The sequence below is a fragment of the Accipiter gentilis genome, chromosome 8 (genome assembly GCF_929443795.1).
Source record: "Accipiter gentilis chromosome 8, bAccGen1.1, whole genome shotgun sequence".
Lineage (NCBI taxonomy): Eukaryota > Metazoa > Chordata > Aves > Accipitriformes > Accipitridae > Astur > Astur gentilis.
The window spans coordinates 23,776,306-23,792,407 of record NC_064887.1 but is presented as its reverse complement, the minus strand read 5'-3'; the positions used below and the strand labels follow the sequence as shown (position 1 = coordinate 23,792,407).

Below are 16,102 nucleotides of genomic sequence, written 5' to 3'. Positions count from 1 at the left end.
TTTGCAACTGTTAGCTGCATAGAACTTCCTGATCTTTGGGGAAGAAAAATGCTTATATTAGACTCTATAGGTAAGCAATAATGATATCATCAAACACTGTCATTTAGGATAAAGATACAACTGAAATATAGAAAAAGGTGACTTTTCCAGCTGAAGAGAAATTCAGAATTCATTTCTGACATGGTGGGATTGCTGTGTAGTGAAAGAAAGAGTTCTGCACCCCTACCTCAGCTTGTATTCACAGTCCCAGAGAACCGAAGAGCTTCATTCAAGGCCTGTTGAAGTAATCCGAGTCTTTCCCTTCACTACTATGATTCTGAAAAAAAAAAGGAGAGTGTTGTATGAAAACGTATGCCGGTCTCTGAAAAGAAAATATTCTGGAAAAATAGAAAGATTTACATTGGACTGCCTGGTGAAGTGGCATTAGAGTTGCAAAAATATCTGAGATACTTGTCATAACATTAATTTTCTCCTTGAATATTAAGAAGCCACAACATTCAGCAGTATATTTTTTTCTGTCCTGTCAGTGAATACATTTCAGCATGATCTACTGCATTTGTAGGACCATTTGTTACCAGCTAAGAATAGCGAGTATAGTTCTCTACTGACTTACTTTAAGGACAGCATAACAACCTTCATCTTCATTCCAATCAGCATTTTTCCCTCATTCCTTTCACTGTCTTGTATGCAATTAATCATTTCAATGTCCTGAAATCAGTTATTCCCACAGCTTTAAAGCCTTCTGTATGGAATGAAAAGTGCAAATTGGAACTTCTCATTGTAATTCTTGAATTCAATACATTATACATGATATATTGCACCAGATTCTGTCATTTTAACATTTTGGAAACCACATATTACTTAAACTAGTAATTTTTTTTTTCTATTTTTGTGCTGTTTATGGAAAATTGCCTTCAGAAAATAAATGTTTAGAAAAAAACAGGTTTTATAAAAGACCTGAGAAAGCATCACAGGGCTTGGAAAAAAAATGAAGCATTTGTTTTTCAGCAGCTTCAAACCTCAGCTTCAGGGTGTTTGGACAGGATAGACACTTTATTATTGGTCAGAGTATTTTCTGATTGTCTTTCCAGTCATTTACTTGCTGTAGTTTCTGCTCATCCCTTGTTCTTTTGCTTTGTTTCTTCTTCATTATTTACATAAGAATCAGAGGTTCTATCAGAAAGCAGTAGGTTTTTAGGTCATGGGTAAGGTGGTTAGCAAAACCTTCACCTTTTGTAGAACCAGACTACACAGCTCAGTATTGTTCATAGGAAAAAGATAATTAAAATTCAGAGGATGTGTATTATCATTCTGAAGTCAGCATACAATATTTCCATATGTAACTGATACAGTGAATGAAAAAAATGCCTCTTTAATGTCAGTCCAGTTATATTGGTATTCAACACAGAGTTTTGTGAAGTGTAAGTTGAGCATTTAATGATTCTTTGTATACTAATTCTACAAGCACTGAGAATTGCTTTTCTAATAATGTCTTAATATGCAGAATTACTATATTTCTAAGTTATTTCAGATGTAACTTCTGTAGTATATAAGCACTGAGCCTGTACCACAAAATCTCACTGAACCCCATAAAATTAATCCCGCTTGATTTCAACCTATTCATTAACTAGTCCCTGTAGCTAGCTACTTAAAACACAACAAAGTAATTATACAAGTAGAAGCTCAAAGTTAAAGTCCAAAGAAAACAGTGCTATTAGTTGCTACCCAATCCTGAAGACACCTAAGCATCTCTAACTTTTGGCTTCAGCCTCTGGTGCATTATTTTAGACCTCAAGAGGTTGTTCCTGTAAATAATACATTTTCACTAAAAGTGAAAATAAAAATGTAGAAATCAGATATATTTGGCAACACTGAAACTAAAATACAAACCAATATAAAATAGATTATAACTAAGAATAGTTAATATAGAGTACTTGCAAATTGCTATCCAAATGGTTCTTATTAAGTCCATTTCTATGACATGCTACCACAGCATGACAAAAATCTGATTTAGTCTTAGGGGTTATTTTACTCTACAGTATTTATTTCTGTACTGCATGTGGAGATAGGTTATTAAGAAATAGTAGTTAGTTTTGGCACATAAAATAAGCAAACAAAGATTCCTGGAATTAGAAAGAAAACTTCCAGTAAAATGAAGATTGAACTCTCAAAAGTTCAAATGATAACTAAACTAAACATGATTAATCTTCAGAGATTACATGTTACTATCTTTACTTTTTGTTTTTCAAGTGCAGTGGTAGTAGACTGTTTAAAATCACACTTCTGTTCTCCATAAGTTTGTAATAAAATTTCTGGTACTACTTTGCTTTAGCAGATCCATGGTTTGGGTTTCTGTAGGGTTTTTAGTAGTTCGAAATCTCCTTTCCATAGAACCAATTTTGTTTTGTTGCAACTGCTTACTTAGATCTGCTATAAAAAGACAGCCTTGCTGAATTTATGGGAAACCTGAAATTGGTATAGAAGGTGCTGGATTTGGCCCTGTATTTCAATTAGGTGGTTTTTGTGTATTTATTATGACAGTGGTTTATTCTCTCCACAAGAACAAGTTGGTGTAAGCATTGCCTTTGCTGAACATTACTTCCTGCTTGAAATCCTTATGTTTGTCCAGGGATGACCAAGTAAATTATTGTTTCTTCATGGGATGAAAGAGGAGGAAGAAGCAAACAGGAACAAGGAGATAAAAATACCACCATAAAATATCAAAACAGCCAAAAGATGAAGTCCAAGTTACTACGTATTTCATTATGTCAGGAAATAGGAGAAAGCAGACAAGAACATATGCTGTCTGTATTGGTTCATGCAGCACTTATGCATATTTTAAAAATTAATGCTTAACGCTTAATTTACAAGAAAAAAAGAGGTTGATACTACTATTCATATAAAGAAGGTTATATTAAAAGATGTCAATAAGTTGTGGGGAATGGAGTAACTAATCCATGTGGACTTGGCTTCATGGACAGCCAATAACTCTCCACTGCACTCTCTATGCAGTGTAATCTGGTAGCCAAAATAGATAGCAGCATGCTATAGATGCTGAGTAATGTTTCTTTAGAGGCGGTGAGACTAAAGTACAATATTCTTGGGGGAGGAGTAAAAGAGGTAGTATTTCATTTGGTAATTAGACCCCCATAAAGTTGTCTCTTGAAAGTTGGGTTTTTCTGCAGTTTTGTGATCTCTGGATCTAATAAAAACAAAAGGCAGAGCAGCAAAACACCCAGTAAAATTAACACTTGGTAACCTAATTTTGGATTTATCGTTCCTTTGTTTTCAGGGTTAGGGCTTCAAGTACAATTTGGTAGAACTGCAGATGAGATGCAAGTAATTTTGAGGAAGGAAATTAATTTGTTCAACAAGTTGTTAGAAGAGCTGAATTTCTTCTTCAGCAAAGAAGAAAGAGCTCCCATGTCTTACTGACTTTAATATTGTTAACTAAATGTGAGAAGCTTTGGCTCATGCCCACTGGGTTCAATGAGAAACAGCTTGAATCCGCAATATTTTGGATCAGGCACAAAATTATTTTGATGGCTTTAAGGAATAGGAATATATAGGACTATGAGTGAGTACAGCTGATAAAATGAAATCTTGGTCTCACTAAATAAAATGGGAATTTTACCATTCACTTAGAAAAGGCTGTAATGGTTCCTGATGTATTAACTTTTTTCAGTTAAGCTAAAGTGTGATGGGGTGGGCTGGCTACAGAAGCTCATGAAGAAGAATAAAGATAAAGAAAATATCTCTTTTATCAAGACTTGAGTTTTCCTACCACCAAGCTATTAAAATTTTTTGTAAGGTATTGCAATTTCACAGGCACCAACATCAGAAAAAAAACATTTCTATCAATGCTAGGATCATGCATTATGCTTCAATACAAACCCATCTGTGGATATTTAACACACTTAGTGGAGTGGTGTAATAGTCCTGTTATGTGGGGGCCACATCACTGGCTCAATGTAATTGCTGCTTTCATGGCCCTTGTGACCTTAATTCCTGAAGTCAAGGTTATGTGGTTTAGAGATGTACCCACAAAAGACAACTAAAGAGAAGAAAACACACCACGGTGATCCAGAATAATTACAATGAAAAATTAAAAATCCATCACCATTCTGCTTTTAAAATTACATATAAGTTATATGACTAATGATATTAAAATAGCTTCTTTTTCTGTACTCGGATGCTTCTGCAGTATACTCTATTGTTTCAAATTAACACTGGAAAAACTTCCTTGTCTGAGACCAAAAGAAAGCTTCATTAGCATAATTCCTTACAGTCCTTCTGTTAATATTTTCAGGGACAAAAATATAATTCTCCTTTTTGACAAAGAAAAAAAGAAAAAACAAGAAAAAACTGGGAACATAGTGAAATTATGGAAGATCAAGATTACAACTCCAATGAAAAATGTGTGACAAATTGAATAGAAATATAAAAGTATCAGTTCTTACTGAAGTATGAAACTTATGCAAACAATGGGGGAAAAAACTCCCACCCTTTTAAGAACATTTTGAGATGTGTGAAAACTACAAAGGCTAGAACTGTGAAAAGGAAACTGGGAATTTGATCCATATGTTCTGGAAATGCTACTGCCCACAGCTAAATTATTTTTGGAGAACCAGAACAGAGAACAGAAGAACAACTGATAAAGCTGTTATAAACACAGGGTCTCCCTGGTGATACAAAGATCTTACCATGGCAGGTATTAATGAGTGACTATTACCATCTGGATACCATATATGAAGAAATCATCTTTGGTATGTTCCAGAATAATTATTAAGGAATACTATATTATTTATCAATTATGTCTCTAATTCTCTGAGGAGAAATCATCCTGCTAACTTGAAGGGGAAAAAACTCTATTCAGGATGGTTCACACATTGATTTTCTTCATATAGGTGAATATAATTTTAAAAGCCTGAACTGATCTAAGTAATTCTACTGTATTAGGGAAGATCATATTTTAAACTTGGGAAGCTCTTTATTATGGTATATTTTTTCAAAGTGAAATATTTTTAAAATCTGCAACATAGGAAATAGCAGTAAGACCTGTGGACATATCCTGCTAAAGCTTCTCAAACCCAAAAACACATCATGCTGATTACAAGAGAAATAATTACCAATTAACTTGGGCTACCATTTCCTTGTTCACAGGAATTTGTGACTGGAAGGAATGAATTTCATTTGTTCTGCTATCATAGACAGCCAAGGCTTATATTTCTATTCTGTACTTTTAGCAAGCAGAATCTTCATACCAGTTGGCATCTTCCACTTTCCACCTGAAGGCTGACCCCGGACACATTCCTCTGACAATTTGATAGCCTGCAATTCTCACATTCAGTTTATTCTAGACAGTCAGTACCCATTTGTACCAACATTATCCTTCTCGTATGCAACACATACACTCATATCTAGTTCATGCTAGTAACTCTTGCCACAGAAAGGGATAGAGACCAACATAAAGAGCGATAGATTTAAAGAAAGCAGGATGTATATTTTCTTAGCCATACCAGCAAACTCTCCCTGACAAAGTTACAAGATGTTTACAAAAAATTCTGAATGGTGGCAACTATATACCATCTGTTTTGTTCTGGTTTAGAAAGGAATTGCATCAATCCATGATGTTCTATATACCACCTCTCCCTCACAACAGCCACTGAGCAAAACCTAGCAACAAAGTTGTGACTATCCTATTGAAATAATAAAAAAATGAGTTTCTTTTATAACAAATTATATTTGAAAATTATATTAATAACACACTTCTGGTTTGATACTAATTTTTTCTCTTCTTTGAAAAAATGTCTTTGTTAAGCTATTTATGAATTCTGAAAATAAATAGTTCTCTGTACATATAATCATCAAACTTGAACTGACCCTAAGTACAGTTTTTATTTTTCGTGTCTTTATTCATTCTTTTCTACATAGTATTTGTGGAATTCAGCATCTGGAACGAGCAGGAAACAGGTTGACTCTCTTTGACTCCCTTTATTTCTGCATAGTGACATTTTCCACTGTGGGCTTTGGGGATGTTACACCCAAGATATGGCCTTCAAAGCTGCTTGTTGTCATTATGATCTGTGTTGCTCTTGTGGTGTTGCCCATACAGGTAAATGTGGATTTTTCTTCTCTTTAGAATTGTTTTTAAAACAAAAGAGTAATAAGTGAAATAATTTATTGTTACTGTTATTGCATATAAAATGTCAGAAAAAATAACCCTCTTCTATACCTCCTATTCTGGTTTTTTTTTCCCCTTCCTTTTTCCTTTGTCTGTTCTCCTGTAGTCTAGATTTATACTAAAAAACCCAGAGCACTAATAACAGTTTTCAAATGCTGGTGAAAACTTTCTGTTCCTGTCATGTACCACAGAACCCTTCCTTCATCCTGAGATATGGGTTTGTTATTAAAGGAGCAATTTAAAAAAACCAACAACAGTAGCCAGCACTTTCTTTATGAGTATAGCATTTCCTCTGCAGGCTTTCCCTGTTTCTAATCTTGGTTCTCTCCGCTTCCTCTCTTACTCTTACAGCTCAGTGCTAAGTTGAAAAAAATCTCATTAAATCTGCAACTCAAGCAAATTGGGTTCACAGCTGTGTATGTCGGTACGCACACAAACAGAGCCAACAGCACAGTTAGGATTTTTTGATGCCTACTTAAATTTAGGACTTCTAACAGTTTCAACAGAAGGCTGATTTATGAAAATCCAAGTATTTCAAAGAATCAATCAGTTTCATTAAATTGGTACCAAATATTTCCCAGCTCATTAGGTGAGGCTTTATGACAGAAACCCTGAGATTACATGGGAAGCCCTGTCAAGATGTTAACTGTTCCACACTTGGTGATCACCCAGACCTCATGCCACAAAAAGGGGATACATAAATATTTAATGTCTGCATACACAGGCATATGCACTAACACAATTATATTCACACTCAGTGGAAATTTAGTAAAATATATATTCTATTGAAAACTAAAATATGCTTTGTTTAAGAAATTTGGAATTTCCTAGGAAATAGAAATTTCATCTTTCAGGTAGTTCTGATATACACTTCAGGCATAAGAGCTGTGTTACAAGTAAATAACTTGGAATCTACTGCCCTTTCACATAAATTTACCTATTATTAGCTACTTTATTTTATAGCTTTGTAGTGATAATGGGGCTTCATATAGTCTTCCATACACAGAATGTGGAATGCATTCTCTCCTGGCTTTTGTCCTGCTATGATATGAAATCATTTATTATTCACGACTCAGTCTCTCTATCAGTTGAATGTGAATGAGAAAAAGCAGCTATCACACAAATATATAGTTAAATTGAACTCAGTCTTAAATGCATATTATTTACAAGAAACTTCAAAATGGTGTTTGTATGTTTTATTACAGATTGTTACAGTATTCTCTTTAGTATAAAGGATTCACAGTAGTAGAGGAATGTTTACTGTTAGCCTGCATATGTTGTTCAGCTGGCAAAGGCAAATTTGCTGCATTAACAGCTGCTGTGTATTTAAGTTGTATCTAAATTTAAAAGACAGATAAAAGAGTATACAGAAGGTCACCTTCAGAACATTATAAAGTCTCTGAGTAAGCACTCTGCCCAAAGTAAGTAAAATGGTGCTTCTATCCAAATATCTATACTCACAGTATGTACTTAAGTGTGTGAAAATTAAACCTTTCAATTGAGGGAAGCATTTATGTCATATGGCACTGGAAAAAGAGAGCTCAGAAGTATGAAATACATAAAGGAAATACGGTACAGCCTTCATTATTTTCTAAAATCTTGAGATTTACTGTAATCTCATGATATGTTAATGGATTTACCCTGCTATTTGTGTGTGGTAGAGACTAGCTCTGCTGCCATGTTTTTCAATCACCCTGTTCATCTCACCCACTTACTAGAGAACTTTTTATGAAGAAAAAGACAATGTGGGCTAAGTGCAGCTTTTCACAAAGGCATGAGATGAATGATGCAACATTGGTAAGTCATGATACAGTTGTACTGCACATCTGCTTGTCTGTATTTCACTGACAATTGGCATCTCTTGCAGTTTGAACAGCTGGCATATTTGTGGATGGAGAGACAAAAGTCTGGTGGTAACTACAGTCGACACAGAGCTCAGACGGAAAAGCATGTTGTGTTGTGTGTTAGCTCTCTGAAGATAGACTTACTTATGGATTTCTTAAATGAATTCTATGCTCACCCCAGATTGCAGGTACTTACAGTGGTAAAAAAAAAAGGCAAATAAAATGTTTTTTACAGACAGCCTTCTGAACTGGTCTTTAATATGTAAAACTAAATTTGGGAATAGCTGACTGAATTGGGACTCTATAATTGCAATAAGAAGCTGAGATACAGTATGTAGACATTAATTTTAAATTGAGATAAATAGACTAAATGGGTAGAATTACTGTCTTGTTGAATTATGCCAGTTATTTCAGAAACAGATATTTCCATGCAAATTCCTTATATTCTACCCCAAAACAGAAAATAATGAAAACTACTCAAATTATTTTTCCTGTTGTTTTGGGACTGGATCCAAAACTCCTCACAAGTCAAAGCATCTTTTGGTTTTCACATTTTGCTTTGTTTTTTTGCCAGTGTTAGGAAGATTAGATCCTTTTGGAATTATTGAAACTAAGAAATAAATAGACATACTTTAAAAGACAAAGACCTTGAAAGATTACACACGAGATTTTCTTAGTGTACACATATTTCCTAGCTAATGCAAACATGTTATATGAATTGTTTTGATCATCTAAAAGCTTATTTTTATGTGAGATAGCAATTTGGATTCCTTATCATTAGCTTTTCTACAGACCATTTCTTTTACTAAATCTCCTCTATGTCTTTTACTAAGTTACCTGTGGTACCATGCTTCATTAACTAGTGAAAAAAAATCACAAAAATAGAAGCCTCAAATTGCTGAGCAACAATTTGACAAATCTTAAATCCAAAATATTGCCCAAAATAATTAGCTAGTAAGAGGCATAAGCAAATGCACAAAGAAATCCAGTTCTTTATAGATGCAAACACAAATTGAAATCCAAAATTTAGTTAATTAGCCTGAAGAATGAGTCAGGCTCTGTGATACACTGGAGACAAAGAAGAAATGTCCTTATAATACTTAAGTAGCCTAAAAGAGCTTATATACATTCCCTTCACAATTGAAATGGGAAGCTGAAGGATACAGATGATACACTGGATCCAATGCACTAAGCTTTCTGCAAAAGTCTGTGTGTGCTCAGGAAGACTTCTATGATGAGCCTGTCCTAAGCTCTCAAATCTCTCCTCTCACATTCCATTTTTCTCTTCTTTTCCTATGTACACACGTGTATACTTCAGAGCAACCTTACTTTTCCTAACAAGGATGGATCTGCCCATTAATGTAGAGAAATCAGTTTGGGGGAAGACAATTCCATTTCGATTGTTGAAAACTTCTTACATTTTCCAGCTAGAATGACAGAAGTGTACATTTTCTCTAAAAAAAAATATGCTCATATGGAAACAAAAATGTTTCTAAATGGACTTCCGTTGCTGTCTGGGAGTCTTTTGTGACCAGTTGACAACTGTCCAGCCATATTTATTAAAGAATTCAATATTTTAAACACATGTATTCCAATAACTTTTGTGAATTAAATTTGAGAATTATCAGAGACATTTTTGACATCCTGAGTCTCTGTTGACTCATTCTCTAGCAACAATAAATGGTAATGTAAAAAAAATAACATGACTATTCCCCCTTATGTTTTTGACAGGACTATTATGTCGTTATTTTGTGTCCTACTGAGATGGATGCTCAGGTCCGAAGGGTGTTGCAGATCCCAATGTGGTCCCAAAGAGTTATCTATCTGCAAGGCTCAGCACTAAAAGATCAAGACCTGTTGAGAGCTAAGTAGGCAAATATTGTCCAATTTTGTTTTTTCCTTTTGTTTCACTCATACTGTTTGATAAGTAAATTTGACAAACAACAGAAGCTGTGCTAGAAGGAAGGCATGTGTATTTAGAAAGCAAGGCTCTTTGCTATAATGTGTTTTTCTTAGTATCTGAAATTTTTCAAGGAACAAATACTTGTCAGCTCTTTCATTTGACCAAATTTTTCTTCACTATCTTTTCTGTCTCAGTTTTTAAAGGTGTCAAGACAGAGTGCCTGTGATTTCTTCTGAAAAAGCAGCACAGAAAATTCCAAAACTGCCAGTAATGCTAGAATTTGTTTCTGTTTTCCTGACCAACTGAAGGGGAGAAAAGTAAAAAAAAAATAAAGTATCGCCCTTTCAACCCATTGCACAGTTTTATTTTCTTCCTAAGTTCAGCCTGGTACTATAAGCAACTACTCTACTATACCTCCATACACTCTTCTTTCAGGGCTTTCCTCTTACCACATAGTTCCACCACTTCTAAAATTCTCTCTGCCTGTTAATAGTGAACGACATTAATCAAAACACATCAGTCACAGTTCCTCAACCTCCCCCCACCATTGATTGCTCAATCACTTAAAGGTGTGAAGGAATCCACAGTGGAATTCATGTAGGAGGATCTTCTTTTTAAACTCTCCAAAAAGAGAGAAAGGTGCTTCTTGGCAAATAACCGATTTAACTTACCTGCATTGCTCTTTATAAGAACTTATTCAGCAACTAATATAGATATCTAAAATGAAGCCAATACATCTCTGAGTATTTGTGTCATTCAGCCTTCTTTACCCCAGGGGAGTTATTTCCAAGAATCTAATCTGTAAGAAGTCTAGTCAGCAGTGTTAACTTCTCAGATTTCTGCCAGTGAAAAAACCAACTACTTCTATATCTGTTTAAAATTTGAAAATCCAGTAAAGCTTTTTACAGGATTAGGAATTTTCCTTTAGAGAGAGGTTCCTTTTTTTTTCTCTCTTGCTGATTTCAAGAAGGAATGCTTGTGGAGATTTAGCTGGCATTTGTTCTACACATTAGGAGAAGAAAAATTAGGCTGTTCCCTAAAGATAATCTTGAATTTCACTTAAAATAACCTGGAGGTAGTCAACTATGGAACTGTGCTTTTTCCTGCAGAACATGTAATTGAATGTACCTGTCACAGAATAATTTTCAGCCTCTCCTGAGGGAAGAATTGTAGTGGGAATTTAATAGAACATTTAATATGAAATATAACCCAGTACCCAAGACGTTTGGTGTATTTCTTTTTAATGAGAACATAATGTACTGAGAAGATAACAAGGCACATGGTAAACTTATTCTAATAAGTAAAGTAATGGTTACCAACAACAAAATAATCAAGAAGTGTCTCATCAAAATTTACACATGTATTATATGTGAATGCAATGTCAAAGTAACATGAAAAGGTTGCATTAAAAAGTAAAGGAATACCAAAAGTTGGCTGACTGCATAAGTAGTAAATGGTCAGTTAACTGAAGACTGTATTTTGCTTTATGTGCCCTAATACACAATTTGACATTACAAAAATGATACTCGTTCTTGCTTCCTATCTTTAAGAGCTTCACTTTGAAAATTTTTGGTGATCTCTGAACAATGTTCACATGCCCAGCCTTAACAAAAAAGCAGGATGAATTCTGTCATGAGCTATCACACTGATGCCTATATTGTTCATCAGCGTGACTGGAAGCTATATAGCTACCTTCAGCATTTAAAACAACACAGTAACTGATTAAAACAGCTCTCATTCTCCATGCAGACTAGCACTAGAAAGTGAGTAACACTACCATGCTTGATTTCTTTCCCCTGCAGCTTTCCCCCATGTTCTGTCATGACCTCAAACATTTTTTCTCTCTCCTTCCACTTTCTTTAGTGAACCATCACAAATCTTAATCATCTTCATGTCCACTCTTTTTCTTTACCTTATACTTTTTCCAAGCTATCTGACATCTCATTATAGATATCTATTTATCAGCTTTGGTTTAGTTGCAGAGAGTTGCAAATAGATCTTAATTTTTGCTACCAAAATAAACCCAGTATCCTCTGTGAATAATAAGCTTGGAATTGTATTGTAGAGCATCCTATGTAGACTAAGCCTGCATCTTGCAAGTGTTTTCCCACACAAGCTCTCATTTTTGCCCCACTTAAAACTGTATTTATATTCTTTACATATAGCATCTCAACTCCCTGAACCCTCGTTTCAGAACACTCTGAGAATATTATTTAAGTAGTACATCACTTTACCTCATTGCAGTCCTTCCCTGGCTTACCCTTCTTTATTGCATCAAGTAGTGACCCCTTATTCTCGCTTAGCCTGCAACTCCCAGTTGTTACTGAGAGGTAACCTTCTGATAAGTCTATAATGTTATTCTCTTTCACACGTACAACAGATTAAGATACAAGTCCCATTGTGATTTCACCCATGCTGTCCCTGTAATGTAGGATGAATTTCTCAGAAACATCTGCAAAGTAATCCCAGTATTCTGACTCGCATCCTCTCTTCAGTCAGTTGTCTGCTCTGATATCTAGTGAGACCACTTTCTTCTACGATAATTTTTATGTTCAGGTATTGTCACACTGTTTCTTCCTGTTTCCCATGTTTGCATATACTTTTGTTGTCCTTTGTCATGTCACTCAGCTTAAATGCCAAGTACTGTCTTTTTGTTCTGGGTTTGTACAGTACCTAAAAGAATGGGCTCTCAGTCTAAAACCTAGAGTCCCAATGGCCTAAACTTTTACTAACAACCACCAGTTCCGTTAGGAATCTCAGGTCCCATTCAAGACTCCAGAATGGAGTTGCTGTAATGAGCAGTGAACTGCCTGTTCATTTTCCCCAGCTTCTGTCTCACTTTTCTCCTTCCCAGGAAACCCATTCTGATCATCCTGTTTCTCTTTGCCCAGAAAGTCCTGTCTTCCCAGGGAGGTCAACCAAGTCCCTATTTCTTTACTTCCATGTACCAGTAAGTGAAGTAGGATTCACTGAACAAGGATATCAAGATCTGAGGCAAGAGAGGAAAAGCAAACTTTGATGAAACCTTCAGTCAGATATTTTTTTTCTGCACTTCCACCACCACTCTTTTTATTATGTGACCAGTTGTACCCAGTAGAGAACATTTAGGCATTAAAAGTTCTCAAAGAGACCATGAACTGAAAATGGTTAATTCATTTAATGCATACATACACAGAAATGTTTGTTGTTTATCCCAAATGAATTTTTCTAGTACATCTACTCATCTTTCTGCTATCACTAAGCAAGACAAGTCTATATGAAGTTGTCAGCCCCCTCTCATTCATTCTTATCAATAATAACTTGTACATATCATACCCTTACACGCTATCCAGACTGGTGTTATTTATTCATCTTTTATACTGATGACAGATAAACACTTATTTTGTATTTGAGACCACTCTGCTTTTATTACTGTGGCACAGCTTCTACTGGCACCAGGGAAAGAAAGTTTCCCAGAACCTAGTCAAGAAATACTGGTACACCATGAGTGCCTGCTGTTGACATTCAGATAATGCATGAGAACAGATAGACTAAACTTTCTCTGTATTCTGTTTCTGTAAGCATACAAGACTATAAACTGTGAAACACAAGTCCACATAAGTGTTTTGTTGGAATGTAACAAACAGGCTTGTCTGCTTTTTCTAGAATGGATGATGCTGAAGCTTGTTTCATTCTGAGTAGCCGCTGTGAGGTGGACCGGACAGCAGCTGTAAGTTTTGAAGAAATAAATAAGAATGAATGTACATGCTGTATATACTGTTACTGCCCTTAGTCCCTCTCAGGCCCTGAGACATCTTCTGTAAACAGAAGATTGAAAATTAGCTGATTTACAGAGGGATTTTGTATGTGGGATGAACTTCTTGTCTCAGTTAAGATAATTAAAAGATTCCTACTGGATTCTATTAAGGCCAGGATTTCACAAATTTATGGAACATGATCTAATGGCTCATTTCACCTAACATATCTACTTCTGCTTGTTTAGAAAATAAATTACATGACCTACCAAAGAAGTTTGGATTTTGCAGCACATTTTAGTTATACGTTGAACTTTTTAATAAAAAAAAAAAGAATTTATACATTCTTACAGGACTTGAAAAAAATAAAAGGGTACTGTAAGAATACAGTACTTTCAAAAACAATTTTCACGTTGAATAAAACAAATTTTTATGAATTCTCTCCTTTTTTATGGAATAATGGCAGAATACTATATAAGCACTATCATGGTACCTTATAGATATATTGATACCTAGTCATTAATCATTCCAAAAAAAAAGCTTTATTCAAGTTACCTAGATTAATGTCAGTGTTTGCTCTAGATATCAAATTCAAAGAGTTATATTTATTAAATCAGAAAAGAGATAGATATCAACTGATTAGTATTTCCATTCAGAACTATTGAAGTATTGAAAGTTTACTACTAACAAATTAAAGATTGAATTCAATTTTATAGATAAATGATAATAAGTACCAAATAACCAATATATCTGAGAGTATTTGACTATTTTTCATATTGGCCATTTTAAAATGTGAAAAATGGCATGATTCTTTAAATAAATTACTACGGTTTTGCCCATGCTACTAGTTATTTGCAGTCAGGTAAGTTACTGTCCACAAAGGAAGACTGCTAATACAAGCCTCTACTCACCATATCTGTGATCAAAGAATAAAACTATTGTAACATGAACTAGAACTCTTCAAACTAATGAAATTACCTACCAATCACAAATATCCAGGAAAAAAGTTCACCAAGGAAGGATTTATGAATACAACTTTAAATTTTTCACCATGAGCTGCATGCTAAATTATTGCACACTTGCCTCTATTCAGTTCAATCCTGAACTCCAAAGGAAGATCAGAATAAATCTGAATATTCACAAAGTTAAATTAAGATGCTTACAAATTGCCTAACAAGATCAAACTAGTGTTTATAATTCTGTAATTATGTTTTAAGCTATCTCAAATAAAAAATACTGGGTTTTGCTACATTATAAGAAATAGGAATTATTTTTCTAAATGTTAAAAATAGATACAGAAAAACATGGGAAATGAGGGCTTTGCATTACACATCAGCATTTCTTAATATATTCTTTATCACTTGCTACAAGTACTTCATCTGCAATCAAAACTTAGTTGTTTCCATACCTACACATATATCTTACCAGAGAAGGAAGGACAAAAAAGCAACATAAGCTGCAGCTAGCAAGAAGAAAGGATTATTTCCTTCCTAGGGAAATGAGCCCCCAGAAGCAAATTTTATCAAAAATAACTTAATTTTTTGTAGACTACCAGCATGCTGTAAAAAATACTTTCTTCAATGCTGAAGACCCTGTGCTGGACCCATCACTTGCAGAAAGCCATTGAACTCCCTGAGAAATGTGCTCTTACTATAATATTCAAACTTACTGAACTAAGAGCTTTGAATTTAATTAATCAGCAATAGACTCCTGAAAACACACTAACAAAAGCCACTGAATTGGCAGAAAGTAGTCCTGGAGTAGTCAAGTAAGGCAAGCATACTGTTTGGAAGTGGCAGAGGTGCTAGGGTTTTTAAGGATAAGAACAAACAACAATTCATGTAAATACCTGGGAAAATACTGGTAACTTCTGTGAGATTGAAAAACATCAAAAAGCCAACTGCCTTGCCTAAATTAGCCATGAAGTTCAGAATAAATTAGCTACAACATCTCATTTCACAGAATATACTTGACAGTTGTGAAATGGTTAGAAATGAGAAATCCCATACAAGCAGAGCATGTGATTTACATTGCACTTGGCAGCTTTAAGGACATGACCAACACAGGATCCACTTAGATGTAAGCTGTTCATCTCTGCTCATAACCTCTCCAGAATTTATACAAAGAGATGACAATTTTCAGCTCTGCTGAACTCTCCTACAGGGCAGACAGGGGACTCTACATGGAGCTCACAGAACTTCCATCCATTCTGGCCAGCACTATCTAGTTTTGGTTTCAGAGTCATGGCCAGCTACAACTCTCTCCAGGCAGCCTTTCTGCCCTCAGGACAGTGGGCTCCAGGAAATAAAAAAATGGTACCTGGCACATTTCAGCTTTCAGAACAGACTATTATCAAATCTCATTTATTATTGTACCTGGAGCAAACAAACGGGCAAATTTTACCGAAGACACAATCCTGTTACGTTCCTCTGAGACA

At 34.9% G+C, this 16,102-nt stretch overlaps 1 protein-coding gene across 8 annotated transcripts in view; it reads left to right on the top strand.

Moving 5' to 3' along the window:
* Positions 1–16,102, top strand: part of KCNT2 (potassium sodium-activated channel subfamily T member 2) — a 160,271-nt gene that overhangs the window by 72,856 nt on the left and 71,313 nt on the right. For all 8 annotated transcript variants that reach the window (XR_007506969.1, XR_007506970.1, XM_049807706.1 and 5 more), the window contains 4 exons: positions 5,935–6,115; positions 8,052–8,216; positions 9,760–9,896; positions 13,577–13,640. Coding sequence is in view for 6 of the 8 variants with exons in the window: in XM_049807706.1 (XP_049663663.1) it covers positions 5,935–6,115; positions 8,052–8,216; positions 9,760–9,896; positions 13,577–13,640 (547 nt within the window). In the remaining 2 variants the exon portion in view is untranslated. The remainder of the gene's footprint in view (positions 1–5,934; positions 6,116–8,051; positions 8,217–9,759; positions 9,897–13,576; positions 13,641–16,102) is intronic.